General features: G+C 37.8%; 1 protein-coding gene across 3 annotated transcripts; it reads left to right on the plus strand.

Annotated features, from left to right (window-relative positions):
* Positions 1–2,662: 2,662 nt before the first annotated feature.
* On the plus strand, positions 2,663–23,823 carry sync.S (syncoilin, intermediate filament protein S homeolog). 3 transcript variants are annotated; one of them, XM_041584050.1, is made up of 4 exons: positions 2,663–2,765; positions 13,368–14,151; positions 17,970–18,094; positions 23,633–23,823. In XM_041584050.1, the coding sequence occupies exons 2-4, from the start codon at positions 13,426–13,428 to the stop codon at positions 23,685–23,687; spliced, it is 906 nt and encodes a 301-aa protein (XP_041439984.1). In that variant the 5' UTR covers positions 2,663–2,765; positions 13,368–13,425; the 3' UTR covers positions 23,688–23,823. The 3 variants fall into 3 exon arrangements, with proteins under 3 accessions (XP_041439984.1, XP_041439985.1, XP_041439983.1); XM_041584049.1 differs by lacking the exon at positions 2,663–2,765 and adding an exon at positions 2,778–2,949; XM_041584051.1 differs by lacking the exons at positions 2,663–2,765; positions 23,633–23,823 and adding an exon at positions 2,776–2,949 and having other exon boundaries at positions 13,368–14,174; positions 17,970–18,035.
* Positions 23,824–24,239: the final 416 nt, after the last annotated feature.

Consider the following 24,239-nt stretch of genomic DNA (forward strand, 5'->3'; position numbering starts at 1 on the left):
ATCGTATCAGTGCAGTTTCTGTGGCGGCTTCATCGCAGGAGGATCCATCATGGCTGGCACCTAAGGAGCCGACTGTAAAACAAGGAATCCCGGACTCTCGGTTCTCTTGTATATTATTCACTATAAGGAATGCACGTTTGTCAGAGCGTTCTAGTGTCTAGAGTCCGGGATTCCTTGATTTTACAGTCGGTTCCTTAGGTGCCAGCCAGGATGGATCTGCCTGCCATGAAGCCGCAACATGAACTGCACTGATACAATGCCATGGTGGTAAAGTATATCTGATTACCATTACTGCAAAAGTAGCCTTTAGAGTTACATGTACTTAAGCGTTCTTCTTAGTGCTGCTACTACAAAGAAAAAAAATAGTACTGTAAGGGGCAAGGGAGTCTTTTATTAACAGCATATGCAATGAGTAAATACTGAGCCCTAAGTGCCTTTCCTCCCCTGGTATTTCCCAGTTTATGGGGTCTTGTCCTGGGGACACTATTATTACTTTGCATTCCTGCCAGTCATGGTAGTGCAGCCTACAGGGTGATCCACAACTACTTTGCTTACCATTGTAAGAAAGAAAAGACTAAGCAATTGAGTATCACCTTCTCTTTAACAAGCAATTGAGTATTATCTGCTTACTTACCTCTCTCTGTTGAGCTTCTGCCTTTATTATTCTTTTTATGTACTTCCACCCATAGCCAAATACTCATTTCTTATAGTTAAGGCTATTCCAATATACAATACAGCAACCCTTGCTTACTCATGACTTTAAAATATAACTCTCCTAACAGTGGGGTAACTTTGCCCCCCATCCACTGCGGGTCTCCTGCAGCCCCCCTACGAGCAAGAAGACCTTCACGGTCATGGGGTCTGCTTCTTCTGTACTTATGCCACTATTTCCTAAGTTCATTTGAGATCTTTTAGTCTCTTTTATTTGTCAGTCATTTATACTCCAGGGTTACCTTTATTTAAACTTGTCATCCCAGAAATACCTAATAAAGTTATTGACTTCACTATCAACCCCTCTGTCCAGGCCCAGGACTTTGGAATTATTTTTTATTCTGCCTTCTCATTTCGCTTCATGGCCATTTAATAACAAAATCATTTTGTATTCACCTATAGAACATTTATAACATATAACTGTAACAATGACATCATACAGCAAAAATTTGAATTCACTCTCTCATCATGTCACTTATTGACATCAATTAAATTGCCATCCAGAAACTGTCACCAATACAGTACATAATAAGTATGCCAGGCTTGCCAAACACTCTTCCTCTGCAATGCCATCCCCACACTGGCTCATGCCATATTTCAGGATAAACTAAACTGCTGCAAAGGAGTTCACAACTCTACCCCACCCTCTGCCTCTAAAATTATCTCCAAGTATTCACCAACTGGCTAATTACACCCATTTAACATTTTACTCATTAACACTGTATTCTTTAACATACATGCATTGACTAGGGCTGCACCCCTACTCTGGAATTCCCTTCCACATAATCTTAGACATTCTCTCAATCTCTCCTTTAAACAATCTCACATGTCTTTGGAGAAGCTAAAATAGAGCATCCCTCCATGATACAGTTTAATCTGCTGCCACCTGCTAGATGCTACATCTCTCACTTAATTTCTTAAGAAACAGTCTGAACTCTAACAGGGATCCCCCTCTCTATCTTAATAGGTATAGATATATAGGAACTTTAGGCAATATTGACACTCATCTATATGAAGAGCTATAATATAGCTACAGCTACAATTATCATTGTATATCCATAACATCCACAAGAAAAGAACAGCACTCACAGGACTTACAAATAAAGCTGTTTATTTGTGTAAAATCAATTCAGACTTTTGTCATGATACCTGAATTATCTGAATTAGTAAGTGAAACATTGAGTTTGCACAAATAAACAGCTTTATTTTTAAGCAAGTCTTGTGTGTACTGTGCCTCATGGATGCTGTTGCTGAATTTCTATGTCAGCTGAGAATATTTATATTTCAGTAAGTGTCTTTAATGCTTTTGTGGTTGTCTGTCTATTTATCTATCTATCATCTATCTATCTATCTATCTATCTATCTATCTATCTATCTATCTATCTATCTATCTATCTATCTATCTATCATCTATTTATCTATCTATCTAGATACAACATTTGTAGTGAAATATCTGCAGCTACACCTTTGTGAAGTCTTAAGACATGTGAGTATGGACATTTCCCTATAAGACTTGGATAACATTTACAGTGTATACAATACAATTAAGATATACAATGATAATTATAATTATTATTCATGCTCGAGGGCCAATATTTTCTGAAGGCTCTATATGGGTATATAAAGCTGTACAAATTACAAATGATGTGTCACTTTACCATAACTGTACCATGAACTGATATTCTATCATATGATATTTGACATTCTATCCCATAAGTTTGTACTGTATGTATATTGCTGCAGAAGAGTTAAATACATTTGTGCTAATTTAATATGCAAAATGAATGTAAGCATGATGTGCCATGCCACCTGTGGTGGACAGTAAGTCTCTTTTATAATAGATATAGAGGAAGATGAGAAAGACTGAAGCTCACCCTATTATATTCCTTTCTGCCTCCTCTGCATTAAATTAAGCAACACTCTGGGTGCTGCAGACAGACCCAGTTATGCGGCCAATCCCACTTTGGCAACCAGGACAAACATTAACCGCTTCCTTACAGAAGGGTTTGCCAGGGAAGAAGCTGCAGTAACATCACTGGATGGGCACATAGCAGGTCAGTGAGCCCCTCCTTGTGTGTTGCATGGGGATATTCTGTGACAGCCAGCAAGAGGCATCCAGTGTTTAAGGAGGGGGTAAAGGACCTCAGCCACAGCCTTCTCTGTACAGTTTATTAATAACAGAAGTGCAGATGCCATGTCCAGTACAGACAAGGAAGAAGGAAACTCCCAGGGAGAAAGGTAAGATTTTGCAATAGGATAGCAATAAACAACAGATAGAGATTGTTTTTAAACTGATGTCAGGTGCAGTGTGGAACACACAATACTACTGTATGGATATAGAAACCTTGGTGCTTACTGGGTTCTCCCTGATATTTATGTCCCTTATTATGTTTGCTAATGCATAGATACATGCTGACCTGCTTTTTCAGTGCCTCCAAGCAGGGAAAAATTAGGCAAGAACAACCCCACCCTACAGTAAGTCCATAATGACCTTCCAGGAGACATCCTTTCTGTTTTAATTCAGTCAGTTACATATGGGGGTTTAAAAAAAACACTATTGTCAAAAATTAAAGTGTGCGTGCATTTGTGCCTGAAAATGAGGTGTAATGTTTCGTAAAGCTGAATGGTTTTTGGTAAACATGTGTAGCAGCTTTTTTAAGGTAGTCATACACTGGCCAATAAAAGCTGCCGTCACACAGAGTCGGCAGCTTATTGGCCCGTGTATGGGGCCCCCCCGATGGGCTTCCCCGATCTAGATCTGTCCGAAAGTCGGCCAGATCTCAATTGGATGGCCGCATCTGTTCGTTGATGCGGTCCTGTGATCCGCCCACCCGTTCCCGTTCGTTAGGATCCGATCGTTGGGCCCTAGGGCCCACGATCGGATCAGCACGATATTGCCCACCTCAAGAGGGCATATCTGAGAGAGATCCGCTCGTTTGGCGACATCTCTCCGTGTATGGCCACCTTTACTTGCACATGGCAAGTCACCTGAATCCAACTGTTTATATCACTGCAGACTTCTGAGCCCTAAACAAGATTAAACAGAAGAGTAATTGAGATAGGAAAGCAAAACAAGGGAATGGAAAAAACTCTCAGAAAATTTTAAAATGTTATGACAACTGGGTATATTTAGGAACAGAAAACTGCTAACACAAAAATGAAGTGGACATATTTTAAAAAGGAAACCTTCTGGATAATAATATAATTTAAAGAGAAAAACATAGGTCTCTGTAAGTTTTACAGAACCCAGAAAAACTTGTTATAGGGTGGTATGGTATAGGAGTCCATTTGAACTGATTAATATGAACAGCACGTTGTGGGGAAAGGCACATTTTCATTACAGGTATAAACTCTGGTGAATGTAATCAACCCGAAAACTTGAATCGAATTTAATTCAAATTTAAAAAACTAGATTCGAGTTTTTTCTCAGAAAAAAACTCCAACGTCAGGAAGGCTGCAAACAACTCCAAATCGATCCCTGGACCTCTCCCATTGACTTAAACAGCAATTCGCCAGGTTTTAGGTGGTGAATAGTCGAATTTGAGTTCTTAAAGGGCCAGAGTATGATAAATCTCGAAAATGTAATTCAAATTTTTTGAAAAACTGTAATCGAATTTGAAAAACTCCCTATTTGAATTTAACAGTTATGACCATAAAATTTTTTCGAAATACAATTTTCAATTCGACCCATGATAAATTTGCCCCTAAGTGTCTAATTGTTTGCGGTAAAGTGTTTAAGTGAGCCAAGTGTCAAAAAATATTTTTTGTGTGTTTTTCCTTATTAGTTAAAGCAGTGATCCCCAACCAGTAGCTCGTGAACAACATGTTGCTCTCCAACCCCTTGGATGTTGCTCTCAGTGGCCTCAAAGCAGGTGCTTATTTTTCAATTCCTGGCTTGGATCCAGAAACACTACTATAGTTCATATAAACAAGCTGCTGTGTAGCAAATTGAAAACGGCTATTTGGCACAGGATAAATAATGGATAACAGATAGCATTATGTTCTACAGAGCTTATCTGCTTTCTGCTGTGTAACTTGAGCCTTTTTGTCCTTTGAATAGCTGCCCCCATTGCTACACGGCAGCTTATTTATATAAACAATAGTAGAGTTTCTGAAGCAAACACAGCAGTTTTACTAGTGTAGGGCAACACTGCATTATATATTTATAATGAACATTTTGTAAATTATATCTTTATAAACGGTGACTAGTGATGTCATCAGTTATAAACGGTGAGTAGTGATTTCATTTCTGTCACATGACTCACTAAAACTTGTGTATTATAATAAATAAAGTACGCCTTGTTGGAAAATATGAGGATATTAGATGTAACCTCAGAGTTCCATGACCTGTATAAAAGCACTCAGCCTTTGGCCTCGGCTACTGTATGGTCATGGAACTCCTCTGTGACTTATAATATCTTTATATTTTACAATAGGGGGTACTTTATTCACTATATTACTTTAAAACACTTTAATTTTTTGATGTTACGGGTCCTTTCAGATTTCTCTCCAGTCAGGATAAGTGGGAAGTTTGCATGAGCCATTTGTGTAGGATGGCTTTTCTGGCTGTTTATTGTTCAGCCAGGGTTCTTTCCGATTTTGTGGTACTTGTGTTTGAAAATTTGCTAAATATGGCCCAAGCCCAATATGTCCAAAGAGGCTGTACCTATCAAATATGAGTGTTGTAAGATTTGCAAAGCCATTTGTTGGCAGGTAGACATTTCATGACATGTGTATGATATTGGAGAATATCTTGTACATCCATTTGGGGGATTGCTGACATCCGTTTTTGTTAGATTAGCATTAGGTTGTCCAGGGCTGAATCTGGCCTTTCTGCTGCCTGGGGAGAAAGAATGGCAATGCACCCCCCCCTGTGCCACGCCCCCTCACACCATGCCTTTCTCATACATTTCTATTCACACCCTCTTCTATGCATATTTCAGTCTCTTATTCAAATGACTGCATGGTTGCTAGGGTAATCTGGACTTTGCTGAAATTGCAAACCGCTGCTGAATAAAAAACTAAATAAAGGTGGCCATAGACGTGCAGCTTTACCTGCAATATCAGACGAATGAACAGACGTCCCCATCTTCTGACCTGCCACTAACCTTCAGCTTAAATAAAGTAGTAAAAGAACAGATCAGATGATGTTCTGTCAGTATCTCTAAAAGATTTATTCTGTACCTGAAGATTTGGTCGCTGCTAAATAAACCCTGCCACCAGGAGGAAGATTTCAATGTGACTGAAGATCACCAATGCCCTGGTCAAAAATTCATACGATTGCTGTGCGGAGCGGCGGGAGCAGATGACGTAAGCAGCAGGGCGATACGCAGGTACGCATGCAGATTCGCCAAACAGCTCTCAAATTGGCTCAATCTTCTCAATCTTGACCCAAATTTTGCCGCCTGAAGATTCTCAAGCCGCCTCATAGAAACGCCCCTGGGTTTGTCACAATCTATAAATGTTCTAATCCGCTGGTAGTATTGTGACTTGCCCTCAATAGATCTAGAGGATTATTTTTGTCTGTGTCTTATTAGTTGTGTTAGTTTTTGTTTGACAAAAGGTAATGATTGTTTTAGTGGAAAGCTGTGAAAATGTAAGGAAGGGTATTTTTTGCATCAGGTCCAATATGGGCATGAGTGTGAGTCAGGCCCGGACTGGCAATCTGTGGGTTCTGGCAAATGCCAGAGGGAGTGCTGTAAGATGCCATAGAAAATAACTAATTGGTGGGCTGGTGGGGGCTGTTTGGGCCTCAATGTACTTGGAATGTCAGGGCCTATTTTGACTCCCAGTCCAGACCTGGTGTGAGTTTATATGTGGTCATGTCTTTTATATTTCTTAAACCTAAATAAATGCCAGTTTTGAAATAATGTATTGCATATACCTGGAGCAAAGTTTTTGTTTCTTAGCAATGTCAGATGTATAGAGTTAAAAGGAGATAATATATTTTGGGAATAGAGTGCCATTATTTATTTTATGTGTGTATAAATAAGGGATTTTCCTGTAGAGTTTGTGGAATGTTTCCTAACGGAGAGTGCAAAAAGCAGTTCATAGATGATCCTTCAGTTAAGATTTCATCTATATAAATTGTTAATACGTCTGTGGAATTTGTGATGTTGGAGAGCGAAAATGCTTATTCTAGGGTGTTTTTTTATTCCATATAAATGTTCACATGATGTGTGTTAGTCACTTGAAGTCTTTTAAAAGAATTTGGTATGTTCACAAGTGAATATTATAGAGTAATAACACCATTTTTATCAAACTTAAACCAAAACAGAACAGATCAGTTGCTTATAATGATTTCACAATTTTAGTTGAAATTACACACCATAGTAATGTTAGGTGAAGGTTCTATCACTCATGTACTGTATGTGTATTATTATACTATACCTAAATGTTTCTGCAGCACTCCACCTTGTCTCTTCTCTGGGTGCATGGTGTCAAACCCTTGTCAAGGGTGAACGACATGCAAAACAAAAGTCAACAGAGCTCCTTAAATATGCAAAAGTCCATTTGTATTGAAAAGATTAAAAGCAGCATACAAAAATACATGTGACGTTTTGGGACTCACGTCCCTTTCTCAAACATGTTATACAGTATACTTAGGTGCGTGATTCAATTTGTGAGTTATATATCATGTTTTAGAAAAGGACGCGAGTGCCAAAACGTCACATGTATTTTTGTATGCTGCTTTTAATCTATTCAATACAAATGGGCTTTTGCATATTTAAGGAGTGCCGGTGACTTTTGTTTTGCATGTGTATTATTATATATACAGAGATACTTGTATATGCAGTACTGCAGCAGCATTCCCACCCCCCAGCAAACCTCACACAAGGGCACACATACTTCATACTCATTGTGTAGATAAGTCACTGGACATGTTTCATTTTTGGATTTAGAGGTCCTTTAAGAATTTGCAGGTCACAAAACGATTGATGTTTCCTACAAACTCTCCTTTTAAAGCTTTTTTCTTTTCTGTTTTTTTTAATGTCACACATTCACATTCGTATGCAAGGCATTTAAGTATGAATTCATTTTACTGGCAGCAATGATAAGACTAATAAAAGCCATCCCGTTTTGCCAAGAGAAAGATCGCCTTTCTAATGCTTAATACAGGCAAAGAGCCAAGCTGTTCTGAACTGCAGAGCTGTGGCATGATGCTTCCATGGCTGTATGGCATTATTCAGGGTACATTTAGCCCTTACATTTTTTGAGACAGGTACTTTACTGAAGGAATTGCACTTCTTGTTCTTGTTAAGTGCCTTGTCCTGAAAAATATATGAGATAATCCAAACCTGGCTCGCCTGTTTCAAGCCCAGTATGTTCTAAATGTAATTTTGTGAAAATCAGATGCTTGCTCCATTCCTACTACTCTCCCTTAATTTGCTATATCATAATTAAAACAGGTCCACGATATATGCCAGGAGTGCCCATACTTGTGTGTAAGGTGAGGTCTACTTTTACTGATGTTGTTCCATTATGATCTACATCCATAAAAGCATTGTTATCATTCTATTCCATGGAAAATATTGATACACGAGAGAATTTAAATTGCTTTATTTAACAAACCACTATTTCTTATGTAACTTTAACATAAAAAAATATCTGAATGAAAAGGAGTGTCATTTAAACAAGTTGCTTATTGACAGTGTCTTGCGATCTACTGATCACCAACTAGAGGTCTACTGGTAGATCCTGATCTAACTATTGGGCACTCCTGATATATGCTACAGTATATATGATCTGCCTCTCTCACACACTGGATATGACACCGAAACCACAAAATTATTGAATGAAACCCAGCGCAGATCAGGATGTCTTCAAAATGTCAACAGAACATCCGCCATTGACTTCTACATGAACTCGGCAGGTCTGAGTTGGAGTACTTTTTTATTCAGAGATTGGGGTTTAAGAAATCTCAAAAATGTTTATTTTTTTTTCTACAAAAAAGTTGTGTTTTTCCTCTTTAAAAGTTAGGACTTTAATAAATAACCCCCTTAGTGTTTCCAAGTGACAATTGCCTGTTATAGGACTATGAGTGGTATTAAAATTAATAGGGAGCAATTCGTTTTGAATAGCAAAGAAATACCCTGTGTGCTTATTGCCATTAGCATTAAATACTAACAATTAGGAATTCAAAGTGTTGCACATTGGTACAAAAAATAACATATTAAGACTTGGTTTTTACAAAATAAAATTCCTAAACGCCTTTGCTGTTATTCTTTTAATGATTGCTGCTAATGGTTCCCACTCCCAGATAAGACAGTATGCTTTACCTCATTTAACCTTGCTTATGGCATTACTGTAATATTGCTGAACCAGCTGTAGATACAGTACACAAGCTACTTTATTGTCAGGATGGGATGTCTGATTTTATTTCCCCTTAGCAATAAAGCACTTTCAGTCTTTATAGATATGTCTACTATGCTTCACTCTCTGCTAGTGGTACTAGGTTTTCAACACCTACATCTCATAACTGAATAATCTCCTGATAGACATGTTACTTCTGGTCAATTACTATGCTGCAATGAATGGCTAGGCAAAAACTATAATCCAGTGCACTCCATCATGAAAACAACATTAAAAGCAAACTTCTTTATTAAAATGCAATAACATCACTAAAATAGGGATCATGGGGGAAGAGAAGCAGACAGGATGATTTTCTTGCTTCTTACAAGCTCTTCTTTGCAGGTACTTATTTAATCTCTAGCATTCCATAATAATCATGAGACTAACAAATCATGTAAGGCTAATCGAAACATGGTCTAAATTATTATACATTGAACTCAAACACAGCCAATACAGGTTGATTGCCAGCTATTCTATTGATGTTACTATTTAACAACATTTTCCAGACTGCGAGGAATCCAACTTTTTTTTATAAAGGATGTAAAGACTATACAACATTAAACAATAATACACAATTTTACAGGCATTAGTATACAATTTTAAATGTAAGTACAGTATCTTGGTAAAATACAATTATTTCTTGTTGATAAGGCTGTTAATGAAGACAGTTTGATAACTTGTTATATAAAATTTGCAGAAAATGCATTGAAGTCTATGGGCGACAAATCTATTTTGACGCGCAACAATTTTTTTTTACCGATTACAGTCTATGGGCATCATTTTCTTGGTGACCAATACTTTAACAAATGTAACTTGTGCAATTTTGTATATACAGTAGACAAATACATGTAAAAATCAATAACAGATATGGGATCCATTATCCAGAAACCCGTTATCTGGAAAGACAGAATTAAGGCCGCCTCCCATAGATTCCATTTATCCAAATAGTCCGCTTTTTAATTTTTTTTCTCTGCAATAATAAAACAGTACCTTGTACTTGATCCAAACTAAGGTATAATTAATCCTTATTGGAAGGAGATCCATCCTATTGGGTTTATTTAATATTAACATGATTTTCTAGTAGATTTAATGTATGTAGATCCAGATTATGGAAAGATCTGTTATCCAGAAAACCCTAAGTCCTAAGAATTCTGGATAACAGGTCCCATACCTGTACTACTAAAAATGTCCACATTGACCAAAGACCCCATACATTTCCTTTGTATCAGTTATCAATCATTTATTTTGTATGTAATCTTTATGTTTGAAGTATATACCTTTCTATTGCACAGCGCTGCAGAATATGTAGGGTCTTCATAAAATTGTGTTAATATTAATATCTCTTTAAGGGGACAATTAGGTCCAACAAGGTTTTCTGTTTTGTATGAAATGGCATCTTTGTACATGAGCCAAATAATTTATTGTTTTTCAACAGAAATGATTCACTTTAAAGTTAAAACTTGTGATAAAAACATAGTGATGATGTCTTGCTGCTGTCTCACCTCCTTCCTTATATAGTCATGGCCAAAATATTGGCACCTTTGCACTGTATTTCCAAATAACTCATAAATGACTCTAAAATAAAAAGATCTGCTTCCCGTAAAAGTTTGGATTTATCTTTACTATTAAAATTACAGAACATTGATATACTATTCCTAACTTTATATCTCGTTGCAGATGTGTAAAAAAAAACTGACAAAACTGTTGACAGTCTAGATTAAGATTTGGTAGTACACATTTTGGAATAAGTAATTGAAATCAAGTGCTTCCTATAACCTGAGTACATCTCTTTTTACTGATAGGTACTTTTGCAAACTGCCTCATTTGTCCAAGATTTGAAGGATGCTTTCTCCAAACCAGCTTTCAGATCTTTCCCTATGTGTTCAATGGAATTTCAATATGGACTCTTTGTCTGTCACCAATAGAATTGGTTTTGAATTTAGAATTGTGTATTTTTGTACTTTTTCATGTGTGTTTTGGGTCATTGTCCTGCAATGGAGTCCAAGCTTTCTGACATTCTGACATAATCTTAAAATAGTATTTTACTCAGAAATGGAAGCCTCACTAATACACTGTACATGGTCTTGTCCTATCATTAATGCATTCTGGCAAGAAGTATACAAATACTGGTACTCACTATCCAAATAATCATTCATTCCCAATATAGAGTGGGCTCTGTTTAGTAAAATCAGAGGGACACAGCAAGTATCTAAAGCTAACAAATCACTAGCAGAAAGACTAGCTGCAGCAACCAGAGAAGCCATATTACAGGAAAGACTCCTCTACCCCACCATCTATGAACTTAGTTAGGAACAAACTTTTCCATTTTCTTTTCCACATGGATTGGCTGGAAGCCTCCTTAAATAAAACTATCCAAACTGGCACCTAGACTACATATATTTCAAGTCTCCCCTCTGATATTAGACACAACGACTCCAATCTGACGTAAACAACAGCTGCCTCCCAGAGTCCACCAACATAGGTAATGGAGGATGACCTATATCTCACAAGATGAATAATGGGCATGTTTGACTCTAGTTCAACTATCTTGTTTATTTTGTTGTTAAGGTTTTTCAAAAATATAAAATGAATTTTCAGTACCTATCCTATGTGGGTGTGGTGGTAATTAAAGTAGTGTCAACACTGCCACCCCATCATAAAAACTTTTAGATTTCACCTAATGTGCTTTTCTTTTGCATATATTCATGTAATAGGTACGCTTAAAAAACAAACATTTAAGACCTCAATATGTGTAAAACAATATTTTATTAACTATACACTTTCCAATAACACAATTGTACCTTTACAAAAGTGAAAATCCATTGTCTAGTTCTTTCAATAAAAACAATTCTGGAAAAAAAAAATAGGATGTTAACATTGCAAGATAATTCAGCAAGGGCTCACTCCATGCTCACTACAGACTTGGAGAGAGAGTGCTGTGATATGACAGATGAGTATGGATAAACTCATACACGTAGGCCACAATAATGAACAAGCTAGATAAAAGGGTATTAGAGTCAGGGCACACAGGCAGATTAGGGGAGATTAGTCGCCCAACGACAAATCTCTTCTCCTTCTTCGGGGCGACTAATCTCCCCGAACTGCCTCCCCGCCGGCTAAAATGTAAATCGTCATCGGGATGGCACTTGGGGCGAACCGTTTTCCGAAGTTGCCCGATGTTTCCTCGTCAGGCAACTTCGGGCGACTTTGGAAAACAAACCTACATTTTAGCCGGCTGGAAGGCAAGGGAGGGAGTTTTCTGAAGTTTCCTTGTCAGTCAACTTCGGGCGACTTCGGAAAACGAATCCCGCTGGCGATTTACATTTTAGCCGGCTGGAAGGCAGAGGAGGCAGTCTGGGGAGATAAATCATCCCGAAGAAGCGGAGATTTGTCGCCGGGCAACTAATCTCCCCGAATCTGCCTGTGTGCTCTGACCCTTAATTTAGCCAAATTAGCAATGGAAAAGCATTTGAGATTGTTAGTAGCAATTTAGCATGAATGAGAAGTTGATATTATTTATGGTCTGAAATTTTTATTCCCTAACATAGTGCAGGTAACAAGTGGACATCCACTGAGACTGAGGAAAAGAAAGCGTCTGGCAAGATTATAATCACAGGGGATACGAGATCTGAATTACCCCATGATATATATTTTATACAACCTGAAATGAGACTGAAAATAAGCCAAGTACATTAAATCTCAAACAACCTAATACAAAGTGCTAGTCTATGGCAACTTACAGCAACCCTTGAGGCATGTTTCAGAATATTAGTATTGCAATTCTGTGGCTACTGTAGATAACATACAAGTACACATTAAAAACAACCATACAATGGTCAGGGTAAGAAAACAGAACAGCTTGCCATCCCCAACACAGTATTATTAATATTAATATGGTTACTCTTGGTAAATTACCAGTCTGCATCATTACAGTACACATAGGGGCAGATTTATCTGCTCACCACAGTAATATTCCACCACTTTCTATTCATTCCTGCTGGATTTTTACAGGTGTCATTGTCAAATAGTCTTTCATTTTCACCCATTGATGCATTCTCCTTTAAAAACCCTATAGGAGTGACTAAGAAACTGGTACAATTTTACCGTGGTGATCTCTACTCTTACATTTTGATAACTTGCCAGCTTGTAAAGAGACTGGTGAGTTTTGTATGGTTGAAACTAATGGGCTCTCTGATGGATATCTTTCACTCTAGTTTAAAAGGTAATTATCCTACTCTGTATACATTGTAGGGGGGGACATGCAACAGAATTTCAGCAATCCATTGTGTTTCTTTTCTTTGCAGACCTGTCCCAGAGCCTCCTTTACCTAATCCTGATGATGTCCCAGATGATCCTGGACCAATGTCCTTAGAGGGTGTGGGGGTGAGGTTCCAGTTCTGCATTGCTGCTGTGGGGCAGCTGGAGTGGGAACGTGATGAACTAATTCGAGAACTGACACTGCTTCGAGAGCCTTCTTTTGAAGCAGTTAGAAGGGCACATGAAGAGGTACTGCAGGCATTTGGCCAGAAAGCTCGGGCAGAACTAGAAAGGGATGCTCTGCGGGAGGAGGTTCGAACTGTCAGATGCAAGCTCTTCAGTGTGACCAGAGAATATGTTGCATGCCAATTTCAGCTGGAGAAACAACAAGAAGAGCTAAAAGAAAAAGACGTACAGCGTGGAGACCTTGAGACTGTTGCTTCCCGTTTGGCAGAGGAGCTTACCCAGCTCAGGACTGCTTTTATGGAGCAAAGAGAAGAAGCTCAACAGCAACTAAGGAGTCTGTCCACAAGGCATACATCAGATGCACTGCAGGATAGGCGACGACTCTCTGCAGAGCTACAAAGTCTCACAGAGGAGCAACACAGTTCTCTAGAGGAGCAGTATGAGCCCAGATTCCTTCGGCTCCTGGAGCATAGTGAAAGAGGGGCAGCAGCACTTAAGGCAGCACAGGAGGAGCTGCAGAAGCTTCGTGATGAACTCAGACCACTACAAGGGGAGGAATGTAAAATGAGAGTACAGAGGAATAGTCTTCAGGAACAGATTGTTCTCTTGAAAAGAAAAAGGGAAGAGGAAGTTCATCTTTATAGGGTATGGATACCCAAAATACACAGGTAGGGTGATGGGAGGGATTTCAGAAGGTGGGTCCTTTAGAAACTACAGCAATTACATTGTAGAAACATCCATTAATGTTATATTTTAAAACTTATGTTATAGTGAACAGATTTAACAATTTCATGTAGTTAGAACTAGTGGTTCAAGACTGGAAGTGAGAATCAGCCAATGCTTATGACTTATAGGCCCTGTAACACTACAGGGCAAAAGTTGCCTATTGTGTATTATTTTAATCATTTTTCTAGTTAGCATAGGCCGCTACTTTGTAATTTAAACTACATGCCAGAGGGCTGCAGAAGTGCCTCTACACAGGTCCTCAGCCATCTTGGAACCCTATTACTACTTCTGTTCAGTAAGTCACAGGAAGTCTAAGAAGCTCAATTTGCTCAGTACCTTATATGGTCTGTGAAAGTTTGTGATGACCCTGTCCCCTTACATATATCAAACATATCAACGCATACTAATGTTTTTGAATGGCATTATCTTATTTGTATTTCTTCATGTCCTAATCTTCCAAGTCATTGTCTGACCATGATACCTAAGGGCAATGTCCCATGGGGCTTTTCAGTCAGTTTGAGCCAACGGAAAAGCACCCATGAGCCAACGGAAAAAGCACCATAAATGCAAAATTTTGATAACTGTGAAATTATTGTTTTCAACAATTCTGTATGTTTATGTACACTTCAAGTTTCTTTAAGTGTTTTCTGGTATTTTCTGCATTACAACCTTTGCCACAAAACCATTGTTGGCAAAGCTGTGTTGCAACCTTTGGCTTCTGAACTCATTATTAGTGATAAACCTGTTCAGCCTGCCACAACCACTGGGCAGATTATTGTCACTGATACTTTGCGGTCTGCCCAGTGCCCAAATTATATAAACTCGGGCTGTTTCCCATCCAATCATTGACTTTGGTACACTGTTAGAGAGAATGCTGAAACATGTTCAGCCTATTGCTTGTTGCAGTCCTAACTTATACCCATGACTGAAAGCTGCAAATAACAACTTGAATGCAAATTGATATAATTGTATTTCCTTAGTTATTGTTCTACTGCTTTGCAACTGAGGGGTTTCATTTCCCAGCTGTAATATATATGTTTGACTCTTTTCATATTCTTGGACATACCCTTCATTTCCTTTCATTGGTAAGGCGATTCTTGATATTGATTGGTGTTCCAGAGTGAAATAACATGGCTTCTTCATTAGATTATGCAGTAATAATTTGGTTGGACAATACTAGCAGACAACCCTTAACCAAGCCACAAAATTCAAAGTTTATGAGTTGTTTTGAATAAAGACTTTAACTGCACAAGACCCCCTGCCTGGGTGAGGCCTCGTTCCATCTTTACTTCCAGTTTTTGTTTTCTTTTCTCCTGTTTTTTTTAGTATATTTGTCTGAATACAATTGTAGTCAGTCTCTCATATTTTAAAACGCATGTGTCCACCAACCCTTGTGCTATCTACTCTGCTGGCTAGGTACTTATCGCCAACAAAACACGATTGTAGTGCCATTCAGAATGTGTGTGCTGTGAGTACGGTATGTTAGTATAGATGGGACTTGTGCCTGACTTTAATGGGAGAAGGCACAAACAAGATGAGATAAACAGAATAGTTGTAGAACTTTACATGCATAACCATTTCCTTGGTAGAGCTGCCTATTGAAACTGGTAAAAACTTGGGAGATTATTTATAAACTGTAATGCAGTATGTAGCTTGCGCAATGAACCGCCATTCTCTGACTAATGTACTAATTTCTAAAAGTTATAAATAAAACCGTAGCTAAATATGTAAGCTCTAGCAGTTTCTGTACAAATTACAGTCTTATCAACCTACGTAAAGTATTTTCCATAGAATTGATTAAATGACATCCCCAGTCATTATAACTATATAGTTATTTTCCTCTCAAATCTTTGAAAATGTGCTAGTTGAGGCAGCCAAAATGGCAGCGACTACCTCAAAGGGGAGGGGAATATTATATATATATATATATATATATATATATATATATATATATATATATATATATATATATATATATATATATATAAAATGTCAAACACCAATGTCTAATACATTTCTGCAATTGCAAGTAATTTAATTAATTTAATACTAACTATATAATAGATGTGCAGTCAGAAATGCTTAATTCTTTCTCTCTCTAGGAAAACTAAGCTGCCTTCAGCATGTGCTAATGGACCTGCTGCATTAGGGAGACTTGTTCATGGAGACACGCACCATTATCTTTCTCTCATTCTGGGATAATGTTGTCCTTCTATAACTCTATGAGTCACAGTGGGAAGACTCTATTAATAGATTGATATAATATGCCAGTCATGGCAGAGGCATTCTGCAGCGTTATGTTACTGCCGTAACCCCCACACAAACATCTAACATTGGCAGGTTATGCATCTCCAGTAAACACTACACAACATACTCATTTGGTATCACCCCCCTCAAAAAAACCTTAATCTTGCTCTATTGCAGTTTACTGATTTTTCTGCAATATGTGATTTTTTTTTTACATAAACAAGCATTTTGGTTGGTTCTAAGGGTTGTTGATCCTACTGCTTGTCCAATATCTTTTTTAAAAATGAAAAACATACTGCAGGTATGTCATTCTATTCACTAATATTGCAACATATTCAGCCAAATACACAATAATAGTCCACTCCATCTGTACATAACTTCTTGAAACAATCAAGCCCTACCTCCTAAACATTAGTGATGATAAGGTATGGCTAATACAGGATGGATTCAGGAAAAATACTGTAAGTACTGCTTACCCTCGCCTAGACCCCAGATTCGTGCTTTGCTTCTCCAACACTAGTTACTCTTCTGACCATGAATAGCTAATGTGGAATTACTTGAATTATCATTGCTTATGTGACACGCTCAGGGGAAGTTTTTTTCAGCATGCTCATTACTGATGTAGAGGCAAAGGAAGTCTCAAATCCTTTAGTAAGATGGTAGTTGCGTTCTACAGAATCAGAGCAGAAGATCAACCATCATTTTCTGCTTTTGTATGCATGTTGGTGAGGAGAAAATATAGTGATTAAAGGAGAAGGAAAGGTTAAAACTAAGTAAGCCTTATCAGAAAAATCCACCTAAATATACCAGTAAACCCTCAAAGTAGTGCTGCTCTGAGTCCCCTGTCAAAAGAAACACCACATTTCTTTCTTTCTATTGTGTACACATGGGCTTCTGTATCAGACTTCCTGTTTTCAGCTTAAACCTCCTTACCCCGGGCGTGAGCATGCTCAGTTTGTTCCTCTCCCTTCTCTGTTGTAATCTGAGCCCAGAGCAGCGAGAGACTCAGGCAGGAAGTGATGTCACACCAAGCTAATATGGCAGCTGCTATCCTAAACAAACAGAGAGCTTCTAGAGCTTTTTACTCAGGTATTGTAAAATATTCAACAGAATAAATATAGCATTCTATCTTTCACTATTGCAGCTAATCTATTGGCAATAAAATGCCTCCATAGCTTTCCTTCTCCTTTAAGTGCATCAATGCAAGCACTATAGAGGGGGGTAGTGTATGAAATGTACCTTTCCTTCTCCTTTAAAGACACAAACAGTTGGCCAAACTCTGATACAATTATTAGTGGTCTACATTGTTTGTAATTAATAAGCAAGAGCTGTGAATTCTGTTTTGTTATGCTGTTGTTGATGGCCAATGCTGAATATGTATACATTCTGACACAATGGGAATAGAAGTTGATGGTAAAGTTGATTTTTCAGTTCTGCTGCAAAGCCTGTACTATAGTAATCTCTGACATACATTCCTCACCTTTCTTTAGGAGCAGATACAGGAACTGGAAGATAGTATGAGAGAAATGAAGATAACTGTGCAGTTGCAGCAGCAACAAAACAAGGAATTGGAAGATTTAAAGAGGAGTTTGGCCCATGAGCTAGCAATATACAAGTAAGATAAACCAGCACAATCTGGGATTGCTATGGACATGTTGTTTATGTAGCTAAAAGGGGTGGGGGTGAGTGGTTTTTTTTTCCCCTAGGTAAACCAAAATGTGTATGTATGTATGTATATATATATATATATATATATATATATATCACTTCTGCCACATGCTATAGGACTTGATGCAGTAATGTAAAAAATGGTCTAATGATCTTGTAATCAACAGGTAGCATTTGCCGAGGGGCTATTAAACCTTGCCTTACCGTAAAAAGTGAAAAATAATATGGGGGTTGTGGACTTAAAAAAAAAAAAAACAACCATATTGCTGGAAAACACCCATTCTAATTTACAATCTAAATTTGTCTTTCTACTTCAAACTACAAAGTCTAGCTGAAAGTGGAGGCTTATTTACGACATATCTGAAAAGCTCAAATCTTGTACTTTGTAGCTAATCTTCCATATGTCATTAGATAAAGCATTTAAAATGTTGTCACAAGTCTTAACAGTTTAATTCCCGATATTAAATACAAAAAGGCAAGGAGAGGTCACATTGGACTAGAAGCAGAACCACGAGGGAGTGATTGTATGCTGGCAAACTTCCTCTGTTCAAACTGAACAGGGACTCTGCGTCTGTATGTACTATTTTAGCAAATGTGAGTGCAATAAAATGCTTTTTAACCTTTTTAATAATTAAGCAGTATTACACTATTGGGCGTTTAAATTTTTAATGAGACATTGGAAAGGAGGAGGAGGGAGGAAGAGAGACCGTCTGAAAACTTATTCCATGCAGTAATCATAACTATTGGTCTGTGAGTAGGAATTTCTGCCAATTGGTGAAAGCTCCTTGAATATTCATCAATCCCTCTCTCCTCTTTTTTTAAACATGCAACTAAGAAACCTATACCTACTTTAAAGGGGAAGTACACCATTTAATTACTTTCCAACTGCAACACAGGGCGTTGTGAATTAATATAATATATATAGGTTCCTGATTTCTTCTGAATTCCAGATGTGCATAATATTAAAAAAACTGAGGCGTGTAGTCCCCATAAAAGAATTAATGTATTACAGGCAAAAACAAGTATTCAGGAATCGTTAGGAATTGCTAAGAACTAAATAAAAGCAACCAAAGTAATAAAACATTATTATAGTGATACTGTAGAAGTGAAATTGCAACAAAATTACTGAAATAAAATTATTACGCAGTGCTTAAGTTATTCATTTGTTCTCCATCCTCTGCACATTACCAAGGGGAAGAATAACAAAGAGGAACCCGATCAGTAAAAAATGCTGTTCCACGTCTTACCAGATGTTGTGCAGTAGAATATGCAATCTGTCACTTTGGTTCTTTTAAAGGAGAAGGAAAGTTTAATTTTTGGGGGTTGCCAGATGTTAGGCACCCCCCAGTAACTATAATCACTTACCTAATAGCCCGGGTCATTGCTTCTGTCTGCTGAAAATTACACTGCCCTCATTTCTTTCTTACACCTTTTATTTAAAAAACAAACAAAAAACTAGCTGGCTAATACAGGCTACTGCAGCTTGTTGTACTCATTATATTTGGTCAGAACCACCTTTTCTTTCTTTAAAGGGTTTGTTCACCTTCAAACAACTAGTAGATCACCAGAAATAACGACTTTCTATTTTCTGTGTCATCAGTTTTCTAATATTGAAGTGTAAAGTGTCTTTTTTCACCTTCTAAAGCAGCTCTGGGAGGGGGGTAACCGACCCTGTAAACCAGGGATCCCCAACCTTTTGAACCCGTGAGCAACATTCAGAAGAAAAAGGAGTTGGGGAGCAACACAAACATGAAAAATGTTCATGGGGTTCCAAATAAGTGCTGTGATTGGCTATTTAGTAGCCCCTATGTGGATTATCAACCTACATTGAGGATCTGTTTGGCAGTACACCTGGTTTTTATACAACCAAAACTTGCCTCCAAGCCTGGAATTCAAAAATAAGCTCCTGCTTTGAGGCCACTGGGAGCAACATCCAAGAGGTTGGAGAGCAACATGTTGCTCACGAGCTACTGGTTGGGGACCACTGCTGTAAACGGTTCGAATTGATACATTTAGTCGATATGTTTCTTATCTTTGCCCCTGCTGAACAGAATCCCTGAGTTTCTTTTAAAGGGGACCCGTCACCAAAAAAACCATTCCAAATCCTATTTTATCTCATTAGTCAAGCAAAATGAACTTTAATTACACTATATAAATTAATTGAATCTTGTTTCCTTCAGTCTGGGAATTCATAATTATAACAAGCAGGAAGCAGCCATTTTGTGGACAGTTTTATTAAGTCAAGTCTTGTATCATCTCAGAATCTTGTTTGTGCACCAGAATGGGGGACCTGATGTCCATTTCCTTGCCCTGGCTACACAATTAAATGGTAAAGAGAACTGGGGGAATGTGAGGAGAGCAGTGACATCTAGTAAGTGAAAGTAATTGTCTGCCCCGCCTCTATGCCACTGGCATAGAGGAGGGGCAGACAATATTTGATTGACAGCTGAGATTTTTAAATGCGCTTACAACAGATATGAATGCTTTAATAAAAAATAGAAATTGGATTTCATGTTTAATTTGAAAAGGACTTTTATTATACAGATTTTTGTGTCTGGATGACAGGTCCACTTTAAGGCAGCTGTTAGATTTGATACAATAGCTGCTAATACTCCAGAGATGCTGCTGAGAAATGGATCAACTAAATGTTAGAAGATTGTAACCATTCAGAATCTGCACCTGAATTACTGAGTTGCCAGACAGGAACATTCAACTTTATTTTGGAAAAACAGTAAAAATACTGTCTTTATTTCTGGGGAACAATCTGAAAACAACTGAACTGAAAAAAAGTGTTTGAGATAGTTAAAAGGGTTTTTCACCTTCCAAACTCAGTAAGAGACCAACACTTTCATAATAATAAGGGAGTTGGGGAAAAACTAGATTCCTTTCAATTTGTTGAATTCTCAGTTACATTGCTATAGCTTAATATTTCACATGGAGGGAAAAGTGACCCAAAGGGGGAAAACCATTGATAGCAGCATCTTGGACAGCAGCAGCTAGAGCTCTATATTACAATCACAAAAATAGCAAGTCTTCATCCAATGCCTGAATCCTTTTTCTCAGAAAGCGTTAGGTTCTGGTAGAAAGATCCCGAGCTTTGTGGTATATTCAGGTAAATATTGTATTAGCTTTATTAGAACCGATTTGGTGAATGGACTATCCTGTTATCCTGTGTCTGTTAAGCTGCCCAAAAACACTTTGAGAGCTGCTTGTTTGGTGAAGTTATGAAGTGAGCAGATATGCTGCATCAATATCCCAACGACAGGATTTCCCGCCAGATATTGGTTGGGCAGGCCCTTTCAAGAACCCATACACAGACAATAAGCTGCCAACTCCGCTTCTATATGGCCACCTTTAGAGTAGCATTCATAAAATCTGCATTTTCTTCTGTGTTCTTGTTGGGGGCCATTTACAAACTGATCTGTAGAAGCAGCCACAGCCAGTTTTGTATAGGCTGAGTAGTTTAACACATTTTCTTTATATGTGTTCTTTATCCCACTAGACAATATAAAAGCAAGCTGCCATATTGCTTATTAAGAATACAGTTTACCACCATTTACATAAATCAACAGTGTGATTGTACTTGCTTACTATGTAAATACTTTTGTTTATGTTTCTGTTTCTTTCAAAATTACTAACTGACCATGGGGAAATCTATATTCGAACATTGCCATTCAGGCAGAGCTGACCATGCAATTAATTTGGCAGAATCAGCATTTTTCTGTACAAGAGTCTAAGGGGCAAATTTACTAACCTCCGAAAATCCGCCAGCGCTGACTTTGAGCACATTGCAACTCTTCGCCAGGAATAGATTCGACTGGATAACGATAGTTGCGCATAGGGTTCCGAACGCTTGCGATAATAGTATAAGCAGTTCGAAGTTACGCTAGCGATGCCTAATGATGAAGTAGCGCTAGAGGCTTGATAAAGGGCCCTGTGAGGCCCGAAACGTTGCCTTTATCTACTGAAATGAGCCAATAAACATATGAATATGTGCTATGGTCGTATGGATGGAATATAATTACAAAGTAGCGCTAGAGTATATCTACTTCGCTAGCGAATTTATGCCAGGGACACTTAGTAAATCTTTGCCCCTAAATCTTCTTTTAGGACACAGAAAGGTGATCGAATACATTTTCAGGTTTTTGCATCTAAAAAAATGTGGCGTAGGGCAATACAGTTCTGCAAAGGTGAAATCAAATATTGATTCTTCCCCCATGATCAGTCAGTTATTTTAAAAGAAACAAAGTATTTACATATTAAGTATACTTAAGTGCAACCACACTACTGAATTCTGTAACTGGTTGGTAAGGAATTTGTTAGGCAAAAGAAGAAGGCTTGTCTAATGTTCTTCTTGTTATGGAAAACCATTAGAACCCTCACATAAACTTTCTTTCCTAACTAGGAAAAAAAATCAGATCAGCCCTTTTCTCCTGACAACTTCCTCTACTACTTCATAGCTGGAAACTGACCAGCAGGTGGCACTGTTGTAACAAAATGAATTCATATTAACAGTATACGTAATATCTTAATATCTTGGAACTTTATAACAAAATAAATGAAAACCACGAAAGTGGTTAGAATAGTAGTCCCAAAAGTTTTACAGTCACTCATTTTAAAGGTTTACTTATTCTTTAGGTAACTTGCATCTGCAACCATTGCAGATTAAATATATACAATATAATACACAAAAGCCATGAATATCTTGTATATTATATCCTTATAAACGGTGAGTTCTTAAACGGTGAGTTCTGATGTCATCAGTTATAAACGGTGAGTTCTGATGTAATTTCTGTCACATGACTCCCTGAAATTTGTGTATTATAATAAAGTACCCCCAGTTGCAAAATATGAGGATAATCGAAGTTACCTCGAAATTCCATGACCTGTATAAAAACACTCGGCCGTCGACCATGTTTTTATATGGTCATAAAACTCCTCGGTAATTTATAATATCCTTACATTTTACAAGAGGGGGTACTTTATTCACTGTATAATACACAAAAACCATGAATATCTTGTAAATGATATACTTCTAAACGGTGAGTAGTGATGTGATCAGTTACAAACGGTGAGTAGTGATGTCATTTTTGTCACATGACTCACTAAACCTTGTGTATTATAATAAATAAAGTACCCCCTGTTGCAAAATATGAGAATATTATAAGTTACCTCAGAGTTCTATGACCTGTTTAAAAACACTCAAGCCTTCAGCCTAGTATTTTTATATGGTCATGAAACTCCTCGGTAACTTAGAATATCCTGATAATTTACAAAAGGGGGTACTTTATTCACTATATATTGCCCCATAGAGTAAAAAACAAGTCTTATAAAACAATATTGTTTAATGTGGGCTATGTATACAAGAAGCAAGATGTAACCCTTGAGCCACACCAGCTTTTCAAAATGTCTCCATTTAAGAATTACTGATCTTAACCAGGTCATAGTTATTAATAAAACAACCCAATCTCTGATTTCATTACAGGGGCTGCCTTGAAATTTATGGACAACTCTTCAAGTCAGTGACAAAAAAGGAATGAGAAGAAACCAACTTATTTCCTTATCATGTATGACTGCCCACTCTATAGTGCCTATGTTGATTGCAAGCCCTATAGAAATAGGCGGACATCACTCAGAAGGGCACAACGTTCCCTGTTTTTCTCAGTACCGACCCCCCCCCCCAAAAAAAGGGTTCACTGCACTGCCCCCCTGACAAAGTGTAATCTGGTTGTTGTCCTAGATATGGCAGGGGTCACTCATTGCTAAAAGGAGAAGAAAATGTGAAATCAATGGCACCCCAAATGATTGTATTTAGTTACCCAATACACCAGGGTATGATCACTATGTGTAGCTTGTGGGAAAGAGCCCTGCCCAGTGCAACAGGAGCACCTGAGGTATCAGGTAAATTAATGAGACCACTGGGGGTAGTTAATTTTGGCACCCCTAGTAATTCCACATTTTCTCTCTCATTTAAAAGTCAAGTTGTTCTCTGCTGTATTTCTGCATACTTTCTTGCAAATGCAGGGCTCCGAATCAGCCCTGGAAACATTTTACATTTGATTAGGCTGACAAATTTTGGCATGTTTCTTAAA

Source organism: Xenopus laevis, chromosome 2S, assembly GCF_017654675.1.
Source record: "Xenopus laevis strain J_2021 chromosome 2S, Xenopus_laevis_v10.1, whole genome shotgun sequence".
In the NCBI taxonomy this organism is placed as follows: Eukaryota; Metazoa; Chordata; class Amphibia; order Anura; family Pipidae; genus Xenopus; species Xenopus laevis.

Excerpts from the sequence above, each read along its gene's own strand:
- sync.S (XM_041584049.1), top strand. The coding sequence starts at position 2,906 with ATGTCCAGTACAGACAAGGAAGAAGGAAACTCCCAGGGAGAAAG. Across the intron at positions 2,950-13,367 it reads GGAAACTCCCAGGGAGAAAG|ACCTGTCCCAGAGCCTCCTT; the intron begins GTAAGATTTTGC and ends TTTTCTTTGCAG. Across the intron at positions 18,095-23,632 it reads CATGAGCTAGCAATATACAA|GGGCTGCCTTGAAATTTATG; the intron begins GTAAGATAAACC and ends ATTTCATTACAG.